At 37.0% G+C, this 27448-nt stretch overlaps 1 protein-coding gene and 1 long non-coding RNA gene across 2 annotated transcripts; one reads left to right on the top strand and one right to left on the bottom strand.

The window, feature by feature from the left end:
* The first annotated feature begins 21296 nt into the window (after positions 1-21296).
* On the top strand, positions 21297-21909 carry LOC107782215 (uncharacterized). Its single transcript, XR_001647178.2, has 4 exons — positions 21297-21395; positions 21485-21565; positions 21697-21762; positions 21836-21909. It is a non-coding gene; the product is annotated as an uncharacterized LOC107782215 (long non-coding RNA).
* A 2987-nt stretch (positions 21910-24896) lies between these two features.
* Positions 24897-26935, bottom strand: LOC107782214 (uncharacterized). Its single transcript, XM_075224007.1, has 3 exons — positions 26713-26935; positions 25350-25960; positions 24897-25145 (listed from the first exon to the last, which is right to left on the bottom strand). Exons 1-3 carry the CDS (start codon positions 26933-26935, stop codon positions 24897-24899), a joined length of 1083 nt encoding a protein of 360 aa, XP_075080108.1.
* Between the last annotated feature and the right edge of the window lie 513 nt (positions 26936-27448).

The raw sequence follows: 27448 nt of genomic DNA, 5'->3' as shown, positions 1-27448 counted from the left end.
ATTTCATCACTATGCTTTCTAACTCTAGGTCTAGGAGAAGGGTTAGGATTAGGATTACTACTACTTTCACCTTTACTATTTTTTTTATTACTTTTTTTAAAAATACCAAATACATTTTTAGGTGCCATAATTTAAATATGAAATCAAATTAAAAAGCTAACACAAATATTAAACACACAAATGAAATACGAAAATATAACACGTAAAGTAAACAAAACAATTAAGCACTAAAATGATACGCAAAAATTATATATTAAAATTAGGAGATGGGACTAGTGCACCGTGATTAAATATTGAAACTTGAATAAATTGCCCAAAATATTGCTCCAAATACTTGACGAATTAATTTCAAGCTTGAAAGTTGCTCCAAAAAAATTTCCAAATACTTGAAAGTTGAAACTTGAAAGATATCACTTGATACTTGATAGTAACAAAATTGAGAGAATAATATAGAATATAGATAGAATATTAGAATATAAGAGATTTGAGAGAGAATATTGATTTTTTAAGGGAAAAAATGAAGAAGAATGGAGGGTATTTATAGTAGAAATTAGGGCCGAAGTTAATAAACTTAGGGGTTATATTAAACGTTTGGGGGGTAGGGGTGTTTTGGGGGGTGTAGGGGCTGTTTGGACCATTGGCAACGGCTATTTTTGCCATTTAAACTGTTGTCCAACGGCTAGTTTTAAAAAAATAATTTCTGGCGGGACACGGGACGGGACGAAATGGGACGGGACAAATGGGACGAAATGGTCGTCCCATCCCATCATGTGTCCCGTTTAACATTGGCCCATCCCATTTAACTTGAAGCGGGACGGGATGGCTCCTCCCGTTGGACAGCCTTAGATTGAGGTGATGATTATCTTCCCGTTTCCCATCCTTAATTGAAATTATTGTATATTCTTCGTAAATTGCCCAACCTTAAAAGAAGTTTAGATAAGCTATATTTAGTTGACATTTCCTTATTTGGAATTATTTGATTCGTGTTAGCTTGCTTGTTGTTGAATTACATGTTGTGGGATCGTTGCTTCATATTATTTTCTTCCCTGTTGAGATGTTCTTATCACGCTTAGTATTCTCTATTGTGGTTATTCCTTGTGAGCTAGTTTTACCGTCTCCTTGTGATCGAAAGTTCTTGAGTTGATTTACTTGACGTGTTCTTGTCATTGTTGTTGTTGTACTTGTTGTGGTGGTGCACGAGGTTTCTGCCGTGCGGTTATTGATATTGTGATGCACGAGGTTTCTGCCGTGTGGTTGTTGTCATGGGGTTGCACGAGGTTTCTACTGTGCTATTGCTACTATTGATATATTGCACATGCGGCATAACAAGGCGGGGTATGTATATACATATATATATATATATATATATATAAGCTTATATGTGGGTTGCGCATGTGGCGAGACAAGGTGAGAACATTATGATGCACGTGTGGCGAAACAAGGCGGGCACTTATTATGTTATTATTTGCACACGTGGCGAGACAAGGTGGGATATGTCAGGGATTGATTGTGAGGATTCGTGATGGCCTGGGGACATTCTTGTTGTTTAATATTGTGTTATGGTACACTTACATGTATGAGCTTTATCTCATGGAAGTTGTAAGGAAACATCTTACGTGTTGTCCGTTCTTTTCCTTACACTTATTAGTTGGTAGGAACTATGTGAAAGCACTTGCACAAGCATACATGTAGTTGAACACTTCTATTGGATGTGAAGTCCTCTTGATTTTGCTGAGTATAGATGTACACCCTCATTTACTTGTTATATATGTAAGTGAGTATAGATGTACACCCTCGTTTACTTGTTATATATATGAGAGTGACTCTAGTTAGCAAGTGAGTAGTCAGCATGACCATGAGGTTGATAGGGGCACAGGATGCCAAGTGTTAGATTTCAGGTACTGGGACTCGTGAGCTATAATTTGTTCGAGATTCGGTACTTCGTGGAAATTGTGGATAAGACCTGATGTGAACACTATCGTAGGATCTGATTTATTGCTTACCTTTACTGTATTGTGACTTTAGGATTTGGGTTTGTGTTTTCGCTCGCTTTTGTATGTCATTATTCTTAGTGTTTTCATTGTTACTTGCAGTTTTCTTCCCTTATTGTGATTGTAGTATTATTAGCCATTTCGTGTAGTCTTTATATATACATCATGTTCCGTTGTTCCTATATTTGTACAGTTTATTGGACCGGTAGGTGTCTTAACTGTTCCTCGTCACGACTCCACCGAGGTTAGTCTTGATACTTACTGGGCACCACTGTGGTGTGCTCATGCTACTTTTTTGCATATTTTTGTTGTGCAGATCCAGGTATTTCCATTCAGTCTTATCATCCTTGAGGCAAGGCACTTCTATAGAGACTTCGAGGTATATCTGCCGCGTCCGTAGACCGAGGAGTCCCTTTCTATCTTTCTGTAATAGTATAGTCCTTCAGTTGTTTTCCTTTTGTTAGACATTTCTGGAGTTAGAGCTTCTTATGTATCTCTTAGCTTGTGATTCATGGGGTTCCGAATTTTGGGAGTGTTAGGTTGAGATTTTGTACTGTTATGTGCCAGGTGGCATCTTAAACACTGTTTTATTTTACTATTTTGGTTTTTAAATTATTTCTTCCGCAACTGTTGTTTATATTCCACATTGTTAGGCTTACCTAGTCGTAGAGACTAGGTGCCGTCACGATGGTTCACGGAGGGCGAACCGGGTCGTGACAAGTTGTTATCAGAGCTCTAGGTTCATAGGAGTCATGAATCACAAGTCGATTTATTAGAGTCTCGCGGATCGGTACGGAGACGTCTGTACTTATCTGCGAGAGGCTATGTAACCATTAGGAAAATTCCACTTCATTTGATTTCCCTGTCGTGCGAGATTTTTGACATCACAATCCTATACCTCTGTCTTCTATTCTCTCACAGATGGTGAGGACACATGCTACCCGAGATGATCAGGCACCCGCACCCCCTACTCCTGCCGTCAGAGGCCGAGGCTGGGGTAGAGGCCGAGGACGCGTACGTGGTGCAGCCAAAGTACCCGCATGAGCTGCCACCGAGGTACCACCAGTAGTCCCAGCTAGAGTCCAGGCACCTGATGCGCTTACTGCTACTATTACTCCATTTTTTCAGGAGACTCTTGCACGGTTCATGAGCATGTACACCACTTTGGCTCGGATAGGGTTGCTTCCCCTTGCTGTAGCCATATCTCAGGCCGGAGGAGGAGCACAAACTCTCGCCGCCTGCACTCCTGAGCAAAGGGTGCAGGTTGATCAGGTCCTAGAGATAATTCCTATACAACCTGTAGTTCTTGGTCAGCCCGAGGACAGGGCAGCAGCTACAGAGGATGAGCGACGGAAACTTGAGAGGTTCAAGAAGTATGATCCCTCTATATTCAGTGGGTTAGCATTAGATGATGCCTTAGGATTTCTAGAGGAGTGTCATCGTATCCTCCGTACTTTGGGTATATCAGAATCGAGTGGGGTTTCTTTCACCGCCTTCCAGCTTCGAGGAGCCGTTTATGAGTGGTGGCGCACCTATGAGTTAGACAGTTTGAATGAGGCAGCTTCACTGACTTGGACCCAGTTTTCAGATATGTTCCTAAGAGAGTTTGTCCCTCAGAGCCTCGGAGATGCATGGCGCGCAGAGTTTGAGCATTTGCGCTAGGGTACTATGACTGTCTTGGAGTATGTTGTCTGTTACACAAGCTTGGCTAGACATGCCCCAGCCTTGATTTCTACTGTTCGCAAGAGGGTTCGCCGGTTTATTGAGGGGCTTATTCCCAGTATCAAGTCTAGCAGGGCTCATGAGTTGGAGATGGATATTTCTTATTAGTAGGTGGTAAGCATTGCTAGGAGGATATAGGGTATGCATGCTAGGGAAAGAGAGGACAGGCGGGGCCATGAGAGAGAGGGCAGACCAGATCAGGAGAGAGAGTTTGTGGAGGCGAGAAGGCCTCGTAGATCGGGGAGATCTACTGGTCCTTATTTTGGAGGCAGGGTGCGACATGGTAGAGGTTTTGTGAGTCAACCAGTTCAGGTCGCGCTTTAGGCTTTGCACGGTGACTCAGATGTTCATGGGTCTCGGGGTATCCGTACCACATAGTTCTCACAACCTCGTCAGCGGAGAGGGTGCGTTGAGTGTGGAGATATTAGCCATATGGTAAGAGATTGTCCCAGACTTCGGGCCGATGTGTCACAGCGAGGTATTCAGGAGAGTAGAGGGCACCCAAGAGGGTGAGGCCCGGCTCGTTGATGTGTTTCATACAGTAGGCTGAAGGCCGTTACGCCAGTTGAATGTCATTCAGGTATGATTTCTGCTTGTTATAGAGGAGCCTCATCCGTAGTTCATTATAGTTTTGCTTATTAGGGTGAGTTCCTCTATTTGTTGCTCCATTTATGGGTGTGTTTCATGATTAGCACTCTGTTTATGTGATTACCATGTTGGGAGGTTCTATGAGTGATAGTCATGTCTATCGTCTGTTTCTAGCCATTGTCGGGAGTTATGAGACTAGTAGTAAATTCATGTTGTCCATTTCGGTAGGTTTGATGTGATTTCTGAGTATTTTTGGCTACGCGCTGTGATTTTTATGTTCCAACAGTGTGGGAGCTAGTACGTGTTGTAATCTTGTTGACGGAACTGATCTAGTGAAAGGTTTCAACTGGTTTGATGTACACCCTATTTGTGATTTAGAGTGGAGGCGTGACCCTCGTGATTTCATGTGTTTTGATGTGTTGAGACCGGTCTGTGTACCATGATGAGAGTTATATCAATATGAGATCCTTGTGATTCTTTTATATGCTTTAATTCTTTCTTGTTAGATTGTTTTGTAGATTAGTGTTGAAAGAAATTTTGTGCTTGTCGGGCTTGTTTGATAGTTCTATTATGTGTTTCCCTTTCCATATTCAGTCATTTTCGTTCTGTGCTTCTTGAGTTTTAGATTGTGGGGTGTGTGCCTATTGGTATTAGCTGAGATTTGGTGATTCGGGTGTTCAGTTATGTGGCTTTCGTGGTTATTGTATCATCACTAGTTGTGGAGGTTTGAAATGGGTTTCTATTGAATATGAGGCTTATGGCCGGTGCTGAATTTGATTTTGGGCAAATATTGTGATTAGAAATATTACTGTGGGCCTATATGTGATGTGTCATGTTGTAAAGTTGTACTATATGGGCGTTGGTATGAATTGATGCAGCTGGTTGAGACTGATACCGGGTATGGATTTAGAATCGGGTCTTTCGGAAATGGATGGAAGTTGAGAATTCTGGTTCTAAGGCTTATTGGTATTGCTAGAAAGGCTAAATTTTAGTTGAGATGGTGTCGTCAGGCTTGTGTGGATTGGGGTGACGTGGGATCACCCGCGGGTGTTTGTTGGAAGTGTGCATTCGGTGACTTGAGGACTTCGAGGCGAATCTTGTCATGTTCGAGAACGAATGTTGGATTTAAGAGGGAGAGGATGTAATGACCCGGTCAGTCATTTTGAGAATTTAAGCTTCGTTCGGCGGCGCACGGCCTTGAACAGTTTTATAATATGAGTATCGACTTGCGTGCATGGTTGAATTCAGTTAATGGATGATTTAGAGTCAAATTGGAAGAAGGAATCTAGTTTTGGAAGTTTGAACGGTGAGAATTTGATCGGAACTAGACTTTTGAGTAAACAGCCCCGAAATGAATTTTTGATGATTCCAACAGCTTCGTATGGTGATTTTGGACTTAGGCGCACGTACGGATTTGGATTTGGATTTGGAGGTCCATAGGGTAAATTGAGGCATTTCGGCGAAAGTTGGAAAAGTTGAAGTTTGGAAAAAAGAAATGTTTGACCCATAGTTGACTTTTGTGATATCGGGCTCGAAATGCAATTCCGAGAGTTGGAGTTGCTCCGTTATGTCATTTTGGACTTGTCTGCAAAATTTGGCATTATTTCGAGTTGAATTGATATGTTTCGGCATGAGATTTGATATTTGAAGATTTGGAAATTCATAAGTTTGATTTTTGGTTTGATTCATTTTTTTGGTGTTGTTTTATGTGATTTGAAACCTCGAGCGAGTCCATGTTAGGTTATATGACTTTTTGTATGATTAGACGGGGTCCCGAGAGCCTCGGGTGTGTTTCGGATGGGCTACGGGTCATTTTTCCCTATATTTGAACTACTGTTCTGCTATCTGGTATTTCCTTCTATGCGATCGCATAGGCGTAGCCGCGATCGCATAGTATAATGTTAACCTGCCATATTTTCCTTCTATGTGATTGCATTGATTTTTCCGCGATATCATAGCACAAATTTGGACAGCAACATTTTCCTTCTATGCGATTGCATTGATTTGTTCGCGATAGCATATCACAAATTTGGACAGCAACATTTTTCTTCTATGCGATTGCATTGATTTGCCCGCGATCGTATAGGACATTTTGGGCCAGTAGCTATTTTCTTCTATGCGATCGCATCACTTCTCCCGCGATCGCAATGAACAAACACCCGGCCAGACAAAATATATTCCAAAATCGAGGGTTACACCATTCAATTATATTTTGACTTCTAGAGCTCGGTTCTTGGCGACTTTTGGTGGGGTTTTCATGAAATTCGATTGGGTAATTGTTCTTAAACTAGAATTAAATATATTCCATGAATTTGTCTTTATTTTTATCATTTAAATTGTGTTTTGGGTTAGGGAAAGAGTTGGTTTTTGAAGAAAAATTTCAAAATGAAAAATCATGATTTGAGGGACCAAATGGAATCGGAATTGGATAAATTTTGTATGGTTGAACTCATTTTGGAATGGGTGATCGGATTTCATAAAATTTGACAGGTTCCGAGGTGCGGGCCCGAGGGTCGACTCTTGGGTCGATTTTTATATTTTTGTAAAGATTGAAACTTTATTATTCGGAATAGTTCCTTATTCGATTTATGTGTATTTTGGAGTTGTTATAGTTGGATTTGAGCTATCCGGAGGTCTTTTCGCCTGAGAAGTCCATTTTAGAGTACCGAGTTGTCGTCTTTGAGGTAAGTATCTTGCCTAACCTTGTGTGGGGGACTTCTCTTTAGGATTTGAGTCTGCTATGTTGATTGTAATTCATATACGTGAGGTGACGAGTGCGTGTTCGGACTTATTTTTGGAAAAATTGGCCTTTTAGGGTTCTTAGGTCCTTATATTCACTGTATATGAATGTGTACTTGATATGCTTGAGTTTTTCACTTACTAGTTTCACCTCTACATGCTCATGATTCGTTCTTATTGCCTACTTGACTCTTATTTTGCTTAACCAAACATTTTTACCTCTTCTATTGTCATGCTATCCTTCATAACTGCTCATCTTTATTGGAAATCATTATTATCTCTCCTATAATTATTTAGTCTCGGTTGAGGTGATGATTATCTTCCCACTGCCCATCCTTAATTGAAATTATTGTATTTTCTTCGTAAATTGCCCAACCTTAAAAGAAGTTTAGATAAGCTATATTTGGTCGACATTTCCTTATTTGAAATTATTTGATTCGTGTTAGCTTCCTTGTTATTTAAAATACATGTTGCGGGATCGTTGTTTCATATTATTTTCTTCCCTGTTGAGCTGTTCTTATCACGCTTAGTATTCTCTATTGTAGTTATTCCTTGTGAGTTTTACCGTCTTCATGTGATCAAAAGTTCTTGAGTTGATTTACTTGTTGTGTTCTTGTCAATATTGTCATTCTTGTTGTTGTACTTGTTGTGGTGGTGCACGAGGTTTCTGTCGTGCGGTTGTTGATATTGTGATGCACAAGATTTCTGCTGTGCGGCTGTTGTTATGGACAAGGTGGGAACATTATGATTCACGTGTAGCAAAACAAGGCAGGCATTTATTATGTTATTATTTGCACATGTGGCGGAAAAAGGTGGGAACATTATGATGCACGTGTGGCGAAACAAGGTGGGCACTTATTATGTTATTATTTGCACACGTGGCGAGAAAAGGTGGGCTATGTCAGGGATTGATTGTGAGGATTTGTGATGGCCTGGGGGCATTCTTGTTATTTAATATTGTGTTGTGGTACGCTTACCTGTATGAGCTTTATCTCGTGGAAGTTGTGAGGAAACAACTTACGTGTTGTTCGTTCTTTTCCTTACAATTATTAGTTTGTAGGAACTATGTGAAAGCACTTGCACAAGCATACACGTAGTTGAACACTCCTATTGGATGTGAAGTCCTCCTAATTTTGCTGAGTATAGATGTACACCCTCGTTTACTTGTTATATATGTAAGTGAGTATAGATGTATACCCTTGTGTACTTGTTATATATGTGACAGTGGCTCTAGTTAGCAAGTGAGTTGTCAGCATGACCATGAGGTTGATGGGGGCACAGGATGCCAAGTGTTAGATTTCAGGTACTGGGACTCGTGAGCTGTAATTTGTCCGAGATTCGGTACTTCGTGGAAATTGTTGGATAAGACCTGATGTGAACACTATCGTAGGATCTGATTTATTTCTTACCTTTACTGTATTATGACTTTAGGATTTGGGTTTGTGTTTTCGCTCGCTCTTCTATGTCATTATTCTTAGTATTTTCGTTGTTACTTGTAGTTTTCTTCCCTTATTGTGATTGTAGAATTGTTAGCCATTTCGTGTAGTCTTTATATATACATCATGTTCCATTGTTCCTATATTTGTACAGTTTATTAGACTGGTAGGTGTCTTGACTGTTCCTCGTCACTACTCCACCGAGGTTGGTCTTGATACTTACTGGGCACCGTTGTGGTGTGCTCATGCTACTCTTCTGCACATTTTTGTTGTGCAGATCCAGGTATTTCTACTCAGTCTTATCATCCTTGAGGCGAGGCACTTTTGTAGAGACTTTGAGGTATATCTGTCACGTTCGCAGACCGAGGAGTCCCTTTTTATCTTTCTGTAATAGTATAGCCCTTTAGTAGTTTTCCTTTTGTTAGACATTTCTGAAGTTAGAGCTTCTTATGTATCTCTTAGCTTGTGATTCATGGGGTGCTGGATTTTTAGAGTGTTAGGTTGAGATTTTGTACTGTTATGTGCTAGGCGGCATCTTAAACACTATTTTATTTTACTATTTCAGTTTTTAAATTATTTCTTCCGCAACTGTTGTTTATATTCTGCATTGTTAGGCTCACCTAGTCATAGACACTAGGTGTCGTCACGATGGTTCACGGAGGGCGAACCGGGGTCGTGACATTCTGTTTTAAAGCACAAGCTTACCAAGCCCAATCCTCTAGTGTGTCAGAGTTCCCAAGGGCTTAATGAACCCCGGGAAGTGCTCACACTAGAGTGAAAAATCAGAACCAATTCAAGGGAAGATTAGAGACTAAATCCTGGTGTGTCAGAGTTCATAAGAGTCTCATAGGAACCCTGAGCAGTGCTCACACCAAGAAGGCTAAGGACAGTACTCAGATTAGCAAGGATTAGGGTTCAGAAAAGTGCAGGAGAGGATTAGGAACCATACTTAGGGATAGAGTCACACACAGAAACAGAGACAAACACTTTGAAACTAATAAGTTTTGAAACTAACAAGTTTGAAACTTTAACAAGGGATCAAAACATACTTCACAAAGACAGTAAAGAATTCAGATTATGAAAATAGCGTGCTGGTGATTAGTAAGAACTAATAGCATAGTGAGCACAAAATAATATGCTAGCAGAATAGATTAAGGGGTACATGATAGACTAGTTTTAGGGAATGATATTAAACACACTTAAGGACAGCATTGAGTGCACATAATCAAATAGGTTTCATCACTAAGTTAAGACAAGCCTAACATGTATAGAGCAATGAATCGAGTACAGTAGCATATTGAGCAATCAAATGATAGAGAGGTTTAAGTGACTTACTAATTCAGATGCAACAGGAAAAGGTTAAGTAATGAGGCAATGAACATCAATAGCAGCGAGTGACAGTGCAGATTTCTAGCCTTGGCTTTCAGCCGGCCAGAATCAAAATAGAATGTAGTAGAATAGAGTATAAAGTTTTTTAGTGAAAGTAATTTCGAGTTCTTAATCTTGTTCTAAGGGGAAAGAGGGGAGGGGTTTAAATAGCCTTAGGCTAGGGTACACAAACATGGAAATAATCAATCAACTTATTTAAGGAAAAACTCAACACATTATTAAGGCAAGTCAGAAATGACAGTGCATAGACGTGTATAACAGTAATCAAACAAGTCTGGGAATCAAAGATTCTCAGGTAATAATTAAGGCAAGAACAGATAGACAGAATCAGTAAGAAAAAATGAAATAAGAATTGGAACCCTAATTTTTAGGGTAAGTAAAATCAGTCAGAATAATTAAAGAAAAATAACATGCATATAGACAGCTATAGGAAAATATTGAAGAAAACACGTTAACAAAATAAGAATCATAACATATCTAAGCCCTAATTTTAGGGCAAATAAACTGGTCAGGAAATTCACAAAATTCGCAATAGAATGCATATAGACGGATATAAGGGAACATTAAAGGAGATACTCAACAAAGTAGAACCGGGACAGATCTAAAAAAAATTGATCCTAATTTTAGGGTAAGTAAAACCAGTACGAAAATCACAGGTAAACAGAACATTTAAGAAGATATTCGACCATAAATAGAACTAGAACAGATCTTAAAGATCTGAGCCCTAATTTTAGGTCAAATATATTAGGCAAAAACTTTTAATGAAGAAAAAATAGCTGAGAAAATAGACACGCGGAAACATAAAGGAGGTTTTTAATAAATAAAAGTAAGAAAAATTTAAGAAGATCTTAAAAGATCTAAACCCTGTTTTAGGGTAAACACATAATCAAAAGAATCTCAGAGATTCGCACCCAAAGAGGTGAAAAATGAACATAGATGAGAAAGGGAGGAGAGTTCGAACCAGATTTGGTCCCAAAATGGGGAAATCGGCTTGCCATATTAGGCAAGCTACTAGGTTATACCATAATCGAGTAGCCAGTAGCAAGATAAGACCAATAAACTAAGAAAATCATCGAGGGATTCCATATCCGGTTGGAATCGAAGAAGGATTAGGGAGGGATGAGGTGATGGCGCCTAGGATTTCAGAGGAGAGGAAATGAGGGAGTTTAAGGGCGGTCGTTTAGAGATTATGAGGGGTTAGGGTTGAGGGAGTTAAGTTAAAAGGGGTGTGAGGAATGTGGGTCGTTGATCTTGAAAGATCAACAGTCAGGGTTGAAGGAGGGATTTGGGTCGGGTAAAACGGGTATTGGGTTTAGGGGTTTGTGTTATTTCGTTTGGGCTGGGGTATTTGGGCTAGATTTAAGTAGTTGGACTGGGTAAATGGGTTGGTTTAGGTAGCTTAGGTCCGAAAGTGATTAAGGAAAAATGGGCTATTATTTAAATACCCAATTAAATTAGTAAATAATTCATAAAAATGATAAGTAAATAGTAAAAATATTATTTGTGCATAAAAGTGATTAATGACAATAATTTAACACTCTGAAATATAAAAAGTTATTTTTTGTAGAAATAAGGTAATTATAAGTGTATATGGCTATTATTACAAAATGTGCAATTTTAACCTTTAAAAAAGCAAATGTAATTATAACACAAATGCACCAAAAATATTTAAAACCTAGTATGGGTGTAAATGATGAAGTTAGATGATAAAATCATCATAAAATAATTTATGATGCAATTAATGAGTATTTATCTAATAAAATGTGGGAATAAATTGATTTAAAGCCCTTAAAATTATAGAAAAATTATAAAAAATACTTGTACATGCTTGTAAACCCAATGATAATGAATGTGCACTATTTGAAAGAGTGTGTGTGTGTGTGTGTGTGTGTATATATATATATATATATATATATATATATTTAAAATATATAAGGAAAAAATTAGGTACCAACACTTGGCAATACTAGGCTTTGTATCTCGGCTATTCTGGGCTCACTCATAGTCAGCCAAAGTAGGCTCTGTATATAACTTACAATTTGATCAGAGGTTGCCCAATAGGGGCTTGCCCATCGATTATAGCTCAATGATGGTGAAAATATTGTAATACATTATATATATAGACTCTCTGCTCTCTTAGCTGAAAGAAGACAAAACTAAACTGAATATGAAGTCCCGATAAGGGAAAATGTATTAACTTATGAGACTAGGACAATATACATAAATTCAGGAATATGAACTTCCCTTTATGTCTCGTTATCAAACACATGTAGTTACTGGATCATGCCAAAATGAAGGAAAGGTTTAGCCTTAACATACCTTAACCTCGTTGAGTCCTTAATAGCTTCCAAGCAATTCATCAAACAACTCAACTCAATCTACCATAGCATACGGATTTCCAAAATCAATGTTGAGTAAAGGCTAAGTCCACAACTTAAACTAGTAGCTTGTTTATGTAAATTTGGGCAGCATCCCCCTATAACAAGGGCCTCCTCCAATACCATATACCAACAACAACTACCAGAGAAATCCAGCAACATATAAATATCAATAACAAGACACCATATAACAACAACAAGTCACAACTACTTCACGACGAGCGGCAGGCCCTATTAGAATATGTATAACCCATATCACCCTTTATAGAGTTCTTACATTAACTTAACAACATCTTTAATATGATAATGAAGTAATTCGTCAATTATCCATCCTTATACCATATATTTATAACAAAGGAAACAATCCACAACTCCAACTATCTTCAATTAGCAACTTTATTCACTAGTTCATGTCTAGTCCATTTTTTTAACTTAAATCAACATCAAGATAACCTTAAGCACATGAAAGAAAACAATACACATACCTACTATTGTAGCTTCAAGTCTATATACAAGTTATATATAGCTTGCAATAGCCCTCAATGGTAATACAATATCATAGAAGTGACTTAAGCTAATCCAAGTATTATTTTATATTTTATCATCCTAAAAACTTAATCAACAAACAAGCAAGCTTAAGAACAATTAGTAGGTTGTTATACTCACCTTATCCAGTAGCAACAACTTGAAACTTCAGCCAAACATAGCCCACAACTATCCTCAATGACAACACAATCTCAAAGAGGTGTTGTTCTTCACTAGAACTAACTTTTGATGTTGAAATATGGTGTAATCCATTTGCAAGAATAAAAATAAACTAGGGTTGATATGAAAACCATAGGAGAGTATTTTACAGAACTTTTAAACCACTTAAAACAACTTCCCACACGAGCTGTAACCACCTAAAAATCAGCAACAATAAGAAGAACAAGAAACTTACTAGCGCGACGAGATTCCCGACACGTGATTTGTGTTGTTTGCCCTTTGTTTGGGTCTTAGATCATGAGAGAACCTTGAGAGAGTGTTTTTATATGTCTAGGGTCTGAAGATACCAAAAAATAGTGAGTTAAAATGGGGTTGAGGCATCTTATATATATATCAATATATCTCAACCACATATGTGGGTCCCATAGAGAGCTGCTTGGCGTAGTCTTGCGAAAATGCAAATATCTCTCTGCTCTGATATTGTATCGATGAACAGTTTAATGAGTTAGAAACTAGACTTGTATATCTTCAATTTTATAGGTGGATCACCCTATAATTCAAAGTATATTGGGAGGAAACTCAGCTATATTTGACCTAAGTTTTAACACATTTATGAATGTAACTTGGGATGACATTTTCCAACTTTTGTTCCACAACTCGCTTGACTTCAAAACGTAACACACGGCTATCATACGAGTAAAATAACTCATAACATAATCACCTTATAATGTTAAGCCCCCTAGACTTACCCAAAGAATACATGTTAACATATTCCCAATTTGTCGACTTTCGACGAAACTTATTTCCTTCAATTCTTGTAGCTTCTAAGCCTTCAAACCCTCTTGGTACTTGGTATTCATGAACTTAAATATTTGTAACCTTTACGTTAACATGATTAACTAACTTTGTAAACTTTTTAAAGATGATTTCATTTATGAGCTTACATCAATTGACTTACGACGTACTCTTACATATAAAAACATGGGGTTAACAGCGCCGAACTGATAACCAAATGCACCTGCCTCAGATCCTGCACAATTAGTGCAGAAGTGTAGCGTGAGTACATAAAAAACATGTACCCAGTAAGTACTAGTCTAACCACGAAGAAGTAGTGACGAGGGGTCGACTTCGACACTTACTATGGGCTAACAATAAAATACCGAAATTATAATTAAGCCTGGGCTACATAAATGAAGCTGAAAACTCAATAACAAGAAATAAATAGACAATTCTTTCACTAATAGTGCATCCCAAACTAATTTCCATCATTTAACAAGTTAACCTCTCAAGTCAATGGAACAATATCAAATATAATTGGCTTCCAAGTATTATTCCGCACGAATTATGTCGAGGTCGTATGGCCTGATCCAGAATAAAAACATGTATAATGTGCACTGACGAGAGTCAAATGACACGAACCATAGATGCATCTATTCTACTGCCAAGGCGTTCAGCCCGCTCCACAATAAGAGAAAATACTTTATAAACAACCAATTCAAAGATAGTTAAGAGACTAACATTCAAAGAAGCGCCAGTTCTTATTAATGGTCAAGTAACACACCCAAAACTCAAGTAGATCAAATTTGACTTTTACAATTCCTTTATCAAGCTCCAACATGATTTAAGCACTTAAATTAACAAGTAGGGTGCAGGCATCGCATGTATAACATGATTTGGGTCCTAAACTACCCGGGCATAAGCATAATTTGTAGCTACGTACGGACTCTTGTCACCCCATGCATACGTAGACCCTCACAAATAGAAACACATATTAATTCAGTTCATCTATGAGGTTAATTCCCTCTTACAAGATTATAAAAGAGACTTACCTAGTCTCAAATCTTACTGTTCGGTCCACAATTGTGCTTAAACCCTCAAACCGGTGCCAAACGACTAGAAACTAGTCAAAAGTTATATAAAATAATCAATATATGTTCAAAAGTTCATATCCTAACTATTAAAGTGATTTCCCATCCCTAATTGAAGAATTTTAATTCATCCTCGGGCTCACATGCCCGGATGCCGAAATATTTTGAAGAAAGTTGTTACTCATAAGCTCATGAACTCAAATATATTATTTTCACTAAATTCCATAACCATTTTCGTGGTTAAATCTCATTTTTATCAAAACCTAGGTTTTCATCTAAACTAATGATTTCACAAATTTTTCATGTTAAATCTACCCATAATCTATGTATTTAACTCACATTGTGTATAAATTACTTACCTCAAAGTGTTAGGAGAAAACCCCACTCTAATATCTCCAAAAATCGCCCAAGGAATGAAATAAATGAGGTCAAAATACCTAAGTCCCGACTTAAATGAAGTGTTCTGCATTCTGCGATTTTCGCACCTGTGATGCCAGGTCCGCTTCTATGGAGTTCCTCAAGCCCAACGAGGGCCGCTTCGGTGGACAGGATTTCTGCTTCTGCAGTCCCACTTCTGCGGCGAGCGTGCCACTCCTGCGGCTTGAGTCGCTCATGCGCCCTCCTCAATTGCACCTGCACGTTCGCAAGTGCACACGAAACCCTGCATCATCCATGACCAAATGTACCAAAGCTGTTTTTGTGACCCAACCAACGCACCTGCGGGCTCACACCTACGGTCCAAAGCTCGCATGTGCAGGTACACCAAAACTGGTGCACCAGCAGCCCCTTTTGAGGCTTAACTCAATCCGCGTATTGTTTGAATGGCATCCGGGGCCCCCGAGGCCCCGTTCGAACATATCAACAAGTTTGAAATCATAAAACAAACTTGCTTAAACTCTTGGAATGCATAAAACAACATCAAAACTAAGAATCACACCTCAAACCAAATTGAACCAACTTAGGAACTTCAATTTCTTCAACTTACTCCGAACGGGCCGAAACATACTTAAACTACTCGGAATGACACCAAATTTTGCGTAAAAGTCTTAAATCACCATATGGAACTATTCACGAGCTTATAATTTCAAAGGGACCTTGATAACACCAAAACCTACTCCAAACCAAATTTAAAGAACTTTAAAACCTTCAAATAGTCAACTTTCACTATTAAGCGCTGATACGCTCCTGTATCATCTAAAACCTGATCCGAACATACGCTCAAGTCCAAAATCATCCTATGAACCTAGTGGAATCGTTGAATCCTGAGATCGTTTACTCAAAATATTGACCGAAGTCAAACTTAGCCTTTTAAAGTCAAACTAAGGAACCAAGTGTTCCGATTTCAACCCGAACCCTTCCAATCCCGAACTAACCATCCCCGCAAGTCATAAAATAGTAAAATCACATATAGTGAGTCTTACTCAGGTAAACGGGATTCTAGAAAGAAAAATGACCGATCGAGTCATTACACAGGGTGTATGTTATTCATTGATAACATAGTTTTGATTAACGAGATGCAGAGTGGCGTTAACGAGAGCCTGGAGGTTTGGAGACATTACCTTGAGTCTAAGGGTTTCAAGTTGAGCAGGACAAAGACGGAATATCTTGAGTGCAAGTTCAGTACCGAGCCGAGGAAAGTGGGTATGGACGTGAGGCTTGGATCGCATGTTATTTCCATGAGAGGCAGTTACAAGTACCTTTGGTCGGTTATCCAGTGGGATGGGGAGATCGACGAGGATGCCATACACCGTATAGGGGTGGGATGGATAAAATGGAGGTTAGAATCTAGAGTCATGTATGACAAAATAATGTCACCACTACTCAAAGGTAAATTTTATAGAGCGGTGGTTAGACCGACCATGTTGTATGGGGCTGAGTGTTGGCCAATTAAGAACTAACATATCCAGAAGATGAAAGTAGCAGAAATGAGGATGTTGAGGTGGATGTGCGGGCATACTAAGATGGATAAGATTAGGAATGAAGATATTCGGAGAAGGTGGGCGTGGCTTCATGGATGATAAGATGCGGGAAAGCTCAAATGGTTCGGGCACGTACAGAGGAGAAGCTTGGATGCCCCGGTAAGGAGGTGCGAGCGGTTGGAGTTGGTGGGTACGAAGAAAAGTAAAAGGCGCCTATGACGTATTGGGGAGAGGTGATCAGGCGGGATATGGTGAGGCTTCAAATCTCCGAGGACACTGCCCTCGATAAGAAGCTATAGAGGTCGAGCATTAAGGTTGTAGGTTATGAGGTAGTTGAGCATATCTAGTCTACTAATGTGAGGCTAGGCTGGTAGAATTTAGTCTTAGACTGCTAGTGGTCAATGTTGTGTTTACACTACTCTTCCATTTTTATAGTGTCGTACCTTATTTAATGGTTATTTTTTGCTTTCCATCTATTTACTGGTTCTTGTGATGTTGTCATTATTTCTATGGGTTTTTGTTGATGGAACTGGTATATTGTCTCTTTTCGTCTTCTTGAGCCGAGGGTCTATCTGAACAGCCTCTCTACGCCCTCGAGGTAAAGGTAAGGTCTGGGTATACACTACTTTCCCCAAACTCCACTTGTAGGATTTTACTAGCTTGTTATTGTTGTAGTACTCTCTACCATACAAAGTTGTAGCTTAATTAGCATTTGTTATATTTCTTGGATGCAGAAATTGATCTTAGCTATAACTTCTTTTATATAGTTTCTAAACACATTTTCATTTGATAGGTAAATTGATAGTCTTCTAACTACATTTTGACTATTATTATAATTTACAACCTTCAATTATTATACTAACATAATGTCCAGTTTGAAATGAAGGTTATATTGAACCGAAACACCTTCATGTTTTTTTCGATGGGTTCAAAGCAATTACGTACTACATTTAAATAAAGATGCTACGATATAATAATCTTAATATGGATAAGATTCGAGCCATGAGAAAGAAAAAGATCTTGATGTGAATCTAAAGTGTGTACCGAGTAAAAACAACAAATAAGCAAAAATAAACAAAATTCAACTAGAGATATTCTTATATATATAAAAATAATAATAGTTCAATTGAAAGGGAATTTACATTATGTAATTTTTTATTTATAATTTATTTTTTCCATTAATTTGATGTAAAGTTGTAAATCACATTTCTGTCATCAATTTATTCACATAATTTTACTATGATCAATTATTTCCTAACAAATTTAACATTGTTATTTAAAAATACTAGTAGGGTGAAGCCCTGCTATGCACGGGCCCTACATAATATTTTGGCAAACAAAATAAAATTACAGAGAAACAACAACATAATTTGGTTAATGATTTACCAAGCTTGTTCAAACCAAATAAAAGACATCTAATCTAGCAAATTCCCAAGCAACATGCTATGAAGAGCTAATTTGTATAAAGATCAAACAATTTTGGGTCTCCGCCCGCAGTAGAAGCAACAAGTTAAAATTGAGGAATTTTTTTAAGGAATTTTTACCTATCTATACCATATATCAAACCTTATTACCTTCATTGTTTAAGAATTGTGTTAATTACATTTAAGCATATCAAATTACCATTTATATACCATGATTCAAATTAAGGGTATAATTATTCCTTCATTTATTGTAGGCGTGATTTTAGGACCGTATTTTCACGTTATTTCGTTTACCCGCCTCTCTCTCCTCCCACCCCCCACACCCCCTACGATTTACCTTCAGTTAATTCCCCCCCCACCCCCCCCGATTTACCTTCAGTTTTTCCCCCATTCTCGTACAATCTCTTCTCACCCACAATTACCATCACTTTCTTCTCCACTTAATTACCTTCAGTTGTATCCCCCACGATTTGAATTCACTTTCATCTTTGTCTTCAACTCCTAAATCATGAAAAAAAACCAACACTCCCAAAAAAAATCATCAAAAGCTATATTAGCTGATATTCCAACCTTTGATTTGGGTGTTTTAACACTAAAATCACCACCCAAAAACCCACAATCGACGCATGCAAGTGAACAAACTACTGGTATTTCATCTCCTGGACAAATTCGTGCAGAAATGAGAAGCAAGCATTTGCACGATGTTGATGCTGGTGGAGTTGATAAACTAGTCGAGAAACAACTCAAACGCAAGGAGAAAGAGTTGAGTGTAGATGACGATTTTGTAGATGATTCCCCCAAAGTTCCATCTGTGAAAAAATCCAAAGTATCTCCTTCTTCATCAAAACCAAAAAAGAAGAAACTCTAAAAAAAAGTACCAAAATTGGTTCACCAAAAAATTTCAATAAAGGTAAATACTATTTATTTTTCCTCACTGTTTTGTAGTTTGATTTTGGTTGTAAAAATCTGTTGTTCAAGTGTTAATTTAGTGTTCAAGTATTTTTTGGCCAAATGTGGTATTGTCCTAATTTTGTAGATTATTTGTCGCAATTTTGTAGGTTTAATGGAACTGTGATTATTAGACAGTCTATAACTGTAGTTAGTATGTAGTTGATTTGTAGTCTGATCGTTAAATTGTAGAGATGGTATTTTTCATTGCAACATGTATTGCTGCTACATTTAACTTCATTCTGAATACAATTAATCTACATTTTGTGAGATACTTGAAGTAACTGTTACATTCTGTAGATAATGTTTACACGTGCATTGTTCTTCTTTGATTGTTCAAGTGTATTTTGGTAAAATATGGTGTTGTCCTAATTTTGTAGATTCTTTGTCTCAATTTTGTAGGTTAATTGGAACTGTGACTCTTAGACAGTGTATAAATGTAGTTAGTTTGTAGTTGATGTGTAGTCTGATGGTTAAATTGTAGATATGATATTTTTTATTGTAGCTTGTATAGCTCATATATTTAACTTCATTCTAACTACAATTAATCTACATTTATGTGAGATACTTGAAGTAACTGTTACATCCTGTAGATAATGTTTACACGTGCATTGTTCTTCTGTTATTGTTTTGTAGTTATAGGTGTGGGTAGGCTGTTCTTCTTCTAGTTATATTTTGTATTTGTCATGTAGCTATATGTAGATTACTACTTCCTTTTTATGCAAACTACTAATGTTCATTAATTTTATATTTTCTACAGAATGGCCCTTACTTTGCACAACAAAATATTGATTATGGTGTGCTTAGATTCCACAGTTTGTGTGATCCTAGCATATCTAGCCAGATACAAGCTTTACTCTCTCCGAATGCTTTAAGGGTTTTCAAAAAAACTTGTTTTGGTTACTTATTAGGTCTCCCCACAATCTGTATGCAAAACCAATCACTTCATCTTCTGATGAAGTATGAATTGACAAAGTCTACTGACTCATATTTTTCAGTACTATTTAAGGGTGAAAAATTGAATTTTTCCTTGAGAGAATTTGGGTTGATAACTGGTCTTAATTGTGTGAATAAGTTTTCAGACTATGGTTACACTTCCACCTATGTTAGCCCTTTAATGAATACATATTTTCCGAACAAAGAAAGGGTTGAGAAATGGCATTTGAAAAATGTAGTGACTAATAAAGCACGGGCAAACGATTTGGATGCGGTGAAGTTGTGCATTCTTTATATGTTGGAATTTTTTGTTTGTCCTTCTGATAAAGACCATGTGACTTCATAGACAAGTTTATGTTCTTTCTAATAGAGTTTGGTAATTTTGAGTCATACCCATGGGGTATCAAATCCTTCAAGCAGGTTATTGAATCTGTCCGACATCGTCTTAATCCCCATGTACATTCTTATCTGATACGGGGATGCTCATTAGCCTTGCAAGTGTGGCTATATGAGTGTTGCTCGTCCGTCAGCACCGAGCTTGCTACGAAATGTTCTGAATCTATACCTCGCATTTTAAGATGGTCAGCTACAAAGGGGCAGATTTGGTTAACTGCAATTGAAGAGAAGATGATCAAGCCTGAGTGGATCAAGGTATTTTTTTTCACTTTTGTATGATGCTACAATTACATTCATAATAACTACATTGAATCTATATTTTTTTGTCACTTGAATTAACTGTTATTTTCATCATTCAGTTCACAAACATGATTGAATCTGGAGAAGAGCTTGGAGTGCTTAATCGGTCAGACAAGATTCAATATGAAGATGAACATGGTGCTCAACCATCACATGTTCCAACTGCTGCTTCTCCATCATTTGAACCCAAATATACAGATTGTCAAGAGGACATTGAATCTGTCAGTAGCAAGCTCAGAAAGTTGGAAAAGGGGATTGTGCAGGTATTATGAATAACTACAATATATTGACATAATTTGCTACATTTTGACTTCATTACATAACAATTATAGTATGTTATACATTGTAGTTAATTTGTGGTATAAATCTATAACAATTATAGTTTGTTGAATTGTAGTGTAACTGTAGCAGTTAGAATAAGATTACCAACTAATTATAGCCTTCCTAAAATTGCGACATATGAATTTGCGACAATATATTGGTATTATTTGTACTAAGACTAATTAAGACATATGAATAAAGTAGTCTCAAATATTCCCCAAAATTATAGTTTGCTTGTAGTTCAACAAAAAATAATTACCAACATCAAGGAGAGAACAACCAGCAATTCCAGTTCAATGCTGGTGATCAACTGCATGGAAGCACAAGCAATACAGGTATCTACAAAATTCCTACATACATATCTACAAAATTTCAAGACATCATTATTTAATTATACTAATCACTTTTTCACTATGTGTTGCAGCTACAATTTCTCCAGAACATTTTCAACCACATGTTGACTTATATCCTGACTTCCAAGAAGCAGCTGAGGCATATAAAGCAGGTACAGAACCATTCCTTCATTACAATAAGGTTTTTATGCAAAATTTTAATAATTTACACCTTAACTACATATTCCTACATATATCTACAATTCTCATTTCCAATTATTCATTCAAGCTGAAGTTTCAGCAGAACATCTACAAGGAAATATTGAGGAAGAACCAGTAATTGATGAAGTAGCTGAGGCACAACAAGCAGGTAATATATTCTCTATATTCTCTATAACTCCATAATACTGTTCATAACTACATAGATCTACACTTATCTACAGAAGGTGAAGTTCCACAGTCGCCAATTCACGGTGTGACTGTGACTGAAGTTGTTCCTGAAGGCATTGATAAAAAAGTTGTTCCTGAAGTTGTTCCTGAAGGCATTGACAACAAAGGTTTGACATTGGATGACTTTGAGCTGCCAGAAAACTTATCACAGTTGGTCATGTATGGCGAGCCCATACCATATGAATCAACCCATGTTCATCCCGGTAGAACCAGGCAACCGGGAAAACATGCACGATCACCTTTCACATCTTTATATAGTTCTGAAGGCAGCACATCTGTTGGACCTAAATTTTTTTACCTCAAGCACCCGTTCACAAGTGTCATAGGTGAAAATGTAGATCCTGAATTGACAGAAAGGTTCACCAACTGGTTATATATTCGTAGTGATAAAGTATCTAGGAGGTATGAATGCTTCATTTTACACTGTCTGTTCACTATTTTTATACTTTAAAATTGTAATTCATTTTGTAAATTTTTTGTATTTGATCATCTTTTTTTTGTTATTACAGGAGGAAATATTACTTTTCCAAGAAGGATAACCAAATCAAGCCTTGGTTGGATTTTGGTTGTGAAAAGATTGATAAGAAGGACTGGTTTTATGCCCTTGCTCACCCCGGACAAGTCATCAATAACACAGTAAGTATAAAGAACAGAATCATTCACAATATCTGTTTTGTCTTCAGCTGTGTAGTGTAATTGTAGTTTATTTTTCAGCTATGATGTGTAATTGTAGTAATATTGTAGACAACATATATATATTACTATATTTATGTCTCAGCTGTGAAATTTTGCTTTTTATGGACCTTATGTATCATATGTGATGATGATTGTATGTACAAACTGGAATTTTGGTACTTTTGACTGACTTGGAATATCTGTGTACCACAACTGTAATTACCTTGTAGTAATATTGTAGAGCTTGTGATTGTGCCTATTAATATTAACTGTAGGTTGAACTTGCTGATTATTAGGACCTTAAGTTAGGTGGTATGTTTCATTTGTTCCTCTGTATAGTGAATAAATGTAGACAGTGCATAAATATAGTTAATGTGTAGTTGTTTTGTAGTCTGATGGGTCAATTGTACATATAGTACTTGTTCACTATGGTTCATACAAACTACAATTAAATTACATTTTGTGAGGTACTTGGACTAACTGTTATATTTCTGTAGTTATAGTGTAGCTAATTTGCAGCAATCTGTTAGAGTTTTTAATAAATTCAAATTGTAGTTAATCTGTAGTTGTTTTGTAGACAAGTGTGGTTACACCGTAGCTTATTGTATATGTTTATTCTATTTTGGCAGCACATTGATGTTATTATGTATTATCTGCGAAAAAGAGGCAAATATGGCCCCAACAATAATACTAGGTTCACAACCACTGATTGCTTGTTCAAGACAAAGATTGAAAGAATCTATGACAAGTTCATAAGTTCTCCACCGGAACAAAGGTATTCGGTTGTTAAACCCGAGGATGATGTTGGAGAATATATTCTTGGGTACAGAATTCTTGCTAATGTTGCTTGGGATCTTGTTGACTATGTGCTCATACCTGTGAACCTTGTAGAGAACTTCCATTGGTTGTTGCTAGTTTTTGACATAAAGGACAGACAACTTTATGTTTATGATTCCATGGTGAGAACAAACCGTCATAAAACAGTTGAGACATTGGTTGAAAAGTTTTCAATCATTATCCCTCTGTATTTGTCATGCACTGGTTTCTATGGTAAACGTAAAGACATTGACTTCAAGACCACAAAGGCATACATCGAGAAACCAGTTACGGACCCTCTCGACATACAGTGGATGGTTGCTGAGATTCCACAACAAAAGGAAGGCTCAGTGTAAAAAATAATCTCCTTTTCTATATGTTTAATTATTTTATTTTAATCATTTGTTATATAATAAAAAATTCTCATCTTATGCAGTGATTGTGGTGTATTTGTGGCTGCATTTGCGGAGTATGTTAGCCTTGGAGATTTGGCAATCCCAAAGGAAGATCTTTCTGATATTGACCAACACCGTAGACGCTATGGAGCTCTACTGTGGGACTATGCAACAAAGAAGCAAGAAGATGGGTTCAATCAGTGAGAGTGAGGTTACTGGCAGGCTAGCAAGGAGGAAGGGTGCTCCGGCAAAAAATGAGAGGACTAGAGTGCAACGAAAGAAGAAATAGACTATTGTGTTCCTAGTTTGGTCTGTGAAATTTGGTAGTTGAATTGGAAAACAATGTAGGAAATATGTCGTTTTGGTTTTCTACAACACTTTTTGTTGATTACATTATACTCGAATACTCTGATTACATTTTTACAGCAACAACTTTGTCTTACAATTTGACTTTAATCTTCAAGTTATTTTTATAAATACCTTCAAGTGCCAAGTAATATCTGTATATAACTGTCATTTGTTACACAGCATAAAGATAAAATAAATACAGGAATCATATAAATAATTTAGCCATCTTTTATCAACAAGGTTTATCAAAAAAATTCAATTTATCTACATTTAAACTACGTTAAACTACATTTTAACTACAACTCCTCTACATATGAATAACAGGACTACAGTTCTAACACAGTTAAACTACATATTCACTACAATCTGGATACAATTTACGTTGAATGCATTCTTTATTAATATCAGTTTTTTGTATACAGTAAATATTAAAGTTTAACTATTCTATAAAAAAAGACAACTTTAGATGCTTGACAGAATACATAAAAACATAAATAGTGCAGATACACAAATTGATGTTTATACTTCTTATTCATCTTCAAAAACTTAAACAATTACACAAGAAAATCCGATAATTTGAGCTCACTAACATTTATTTTGAATAACTATTCTAACTACATGATATTCATTTCTTTTTCGGCGCATTCTTGCAAGTTCTTTTGTTATGCCCTTCACCTCCACAATTGCCACATGACACCTTGTATTTCTTTGACTTTATTTCATCAAATGTTTTATATCTTTCCTTGTGAGGTCTCCCTGGCTGCCTTTTATCTCCCGCCGGTGGCTTTACTACCTCATCCAAAATATGTTGTGGCACATCCTATTTGCCTTCATCAGGAAGAGGATTTACTGGCATTTCATAGGTAAGCAGAAGGCTCTTCCTTGTGTAATACGGAGAGCAATAGTTTTCGTATGTTTCATTCCTATGCCTTAATGCTGCCAAAGCATGCGCACATGGAAGTTCATCAAGTTGGAATTGTCCACAGCTACATTTCTTGTTTTCTAGACACACAATGTACCGCTTCACACCATCTAACACAGTATGTATATGATCTGTTGAATCCCTCACCTACAATTGAAGACCAAACAGAAATAATAATACATCAATCATTAAAATGGATTATCAACAATTTACCTACAAATCAGCAACAAATATATTACAGCTCATCTACAAACTATTAGTACCGACAATTTGACTACAGTTTAACTACAATCTGGAAACATTACAGCTAGTACTTTTTTGATTCTCCTGCACCAAAAAAAAATATCTTACCCTTAGTTTCTGAGATAATGTACTGTTGTCTTCCATTTCTTTGTTGTATTTGTGACCAAGGTATGTAAAAGTACCCTTTGCCTTCGATAACTTTTCTTTTGTCCAACATTCAAGAAGAGTCCTCATATACTCAAATATATCAAATATTGGCAGCTCTCTTGCATCTTTTGTTACAACATTCAACGACTCGGCAATGTTTGACGTCATAGTAAAAGTTCTATTCACCGTTGCATGTACTCTTGACCATCTATGATAGCCAATATCATATAGGTAAGACTTTACACGCAAGTCTACCTCTTCAATCTTCAACATCCTTTCATTAAATTCATCCAGAGTGTATGACCGTGCTGTAGCAAAGTACAATTCATGTAATTGTAGATGTCCCTTCTTGAATTTTGACCTTATATTTGTCCATATATGCCACATACAAGAGTAGTGTGTCATGCCCGGATAGACAACTGATATTGCATTCAGTATACTCTCATGCCTATCTGAAACAACACACATTGAAGGTCTTTCACCATATGCCTCCTTGAATTGCTCAAAGAACCACTTCCAAGACGCGTCGTTTTCAGAATCAACCACAGCATATGCCAAGGGAAAAATAGTACCTGTAAGCACGTGATTTTTGCCCTATATGAGAATTACTCCCAAAAATTTAAAAAAATAAAATGATTTTCCTTGGTGCGCAATATTGTGGTATTTTTGTGTAATTATTTGTATGTTTGTATGTGCATGTTTATTTGTTAAATTAATAAAAATATAAAAAAATGTCGCATTTTGCATGTAGGATTTAATCCTACAATTGTTAGTAATTAAGTTTGTTTTACAAAAAATAAAAATTACAAAAATAGGCATCGTTTGCATTTTTAGCATTTAATGTCCAAATATACAATTTTATGCTTAATTACTACTTAATTATGTGTTAATTGTTATTGGGAATTAATTTGCTCTTTTATAACTTAATTTAGTTCTTAATAATAATTTAAGTATTTTTATAATTTAGTTCTAGAAAAATAAAAGAAGAAAAAGAGCAAAAATATAAAGAAAAATCGGATTGGGCCATTTATTCAAATTTCAACCCCAAGCCCAAATAATTGTCCAATCTTCCCCATGACCCGGTCCATTTCAAATCGGGTCGACCCGATCCATAACCCCATAACCCAACACCCCTATTATCTTACATTTAAAAAAAAAATGAAAAACCCTAAAAACTAACCTAAACTACCTGCCCCCTTTTCTCTTTCTCTCTTTCTTCTTCTTAAGCTCCCCTCCCATGGTTTTCTTCCCCCCCCCTTCCATGGCTGCCCTTTCCCCCTCACCCTCATGCCACACACACACGTCAACACATACACACACATACACAACGGAAAAAACACACACGCAGCGGCTTCTCTTCTTCGTTCTTCGCTCCAAACGACTATCGTCGTCATGCCACTGCTGCCTGTGCCATGGCTGCCCGCGTCGCCTCTGCTGCTTCGTTTTCTTCCAGCTGCTGCCACTGTCGTTGCTGTGTTCCAGCTTCTTCTGCCTTCTACTACGTCCAGCCATGGACGAGCTTCGATGTCAACCATGTCGTCGTCCATTGCTGTCCACGCCGTGCTGCTGCTCGATGCTTCGGGCTGCTGCTGCTTCACGTCATCTCCTTCGGGCTGCTGCTGCTTCTTTGTCCTCCATTGTTGTGGCTTCTACTACAACCAAACGTTGTTGCTCCTTCGTCTTCTTCGTTTCTTCGTCGTTGTTTTGAATCGGTTAGTTGTTCTAAGTTTTATTTTTGTCCATATTTTTGTTTGATATTTTTCGGATCCAAAATCGTTAAATGATTCAATTCTTGTTTTTTTGTTCGTCGTTGAAATAATTTTTTAGTTTGTCCATGTGTTTTGTTGAATTAATTTTCAGATTTTAAATGGAAATTTAATTAGTTTTTTTTTTCATGTTTATTTCATGTTTGTTTTATTGTTTAGGTAAATGTTGTTAGTTTAATGTTAGTTAGATACAAATTGAAGTTTAATTAATTGTTTCTTCAATTTGTTTCATGTATTTTATGTATTTTCCAGAAATTGTTAATATTGTTAAGTTCAAGTTTAAATTCATAATTG

The sequence above is a fragment of the Nicotiana tabacum genome, chromosome 10, assembly GCF_000715075.1.
Source record: "Nicotiana tabacum cultivar K326 chromosome 10, ASM71507v2, whole genome shotgun sequence".
Classification (NCBI taxonomy): Eukaryota; Viridiplantae; Streptophyta; class Magnoliopsida; order Solanales; family Solanaceae; genus Nicotiana; species Nicotiana tabacum.
Note: the sequence above shows the minus strand (reverse complement) of the source record. Positions and strands in the feature narration are given on the sequence as shown.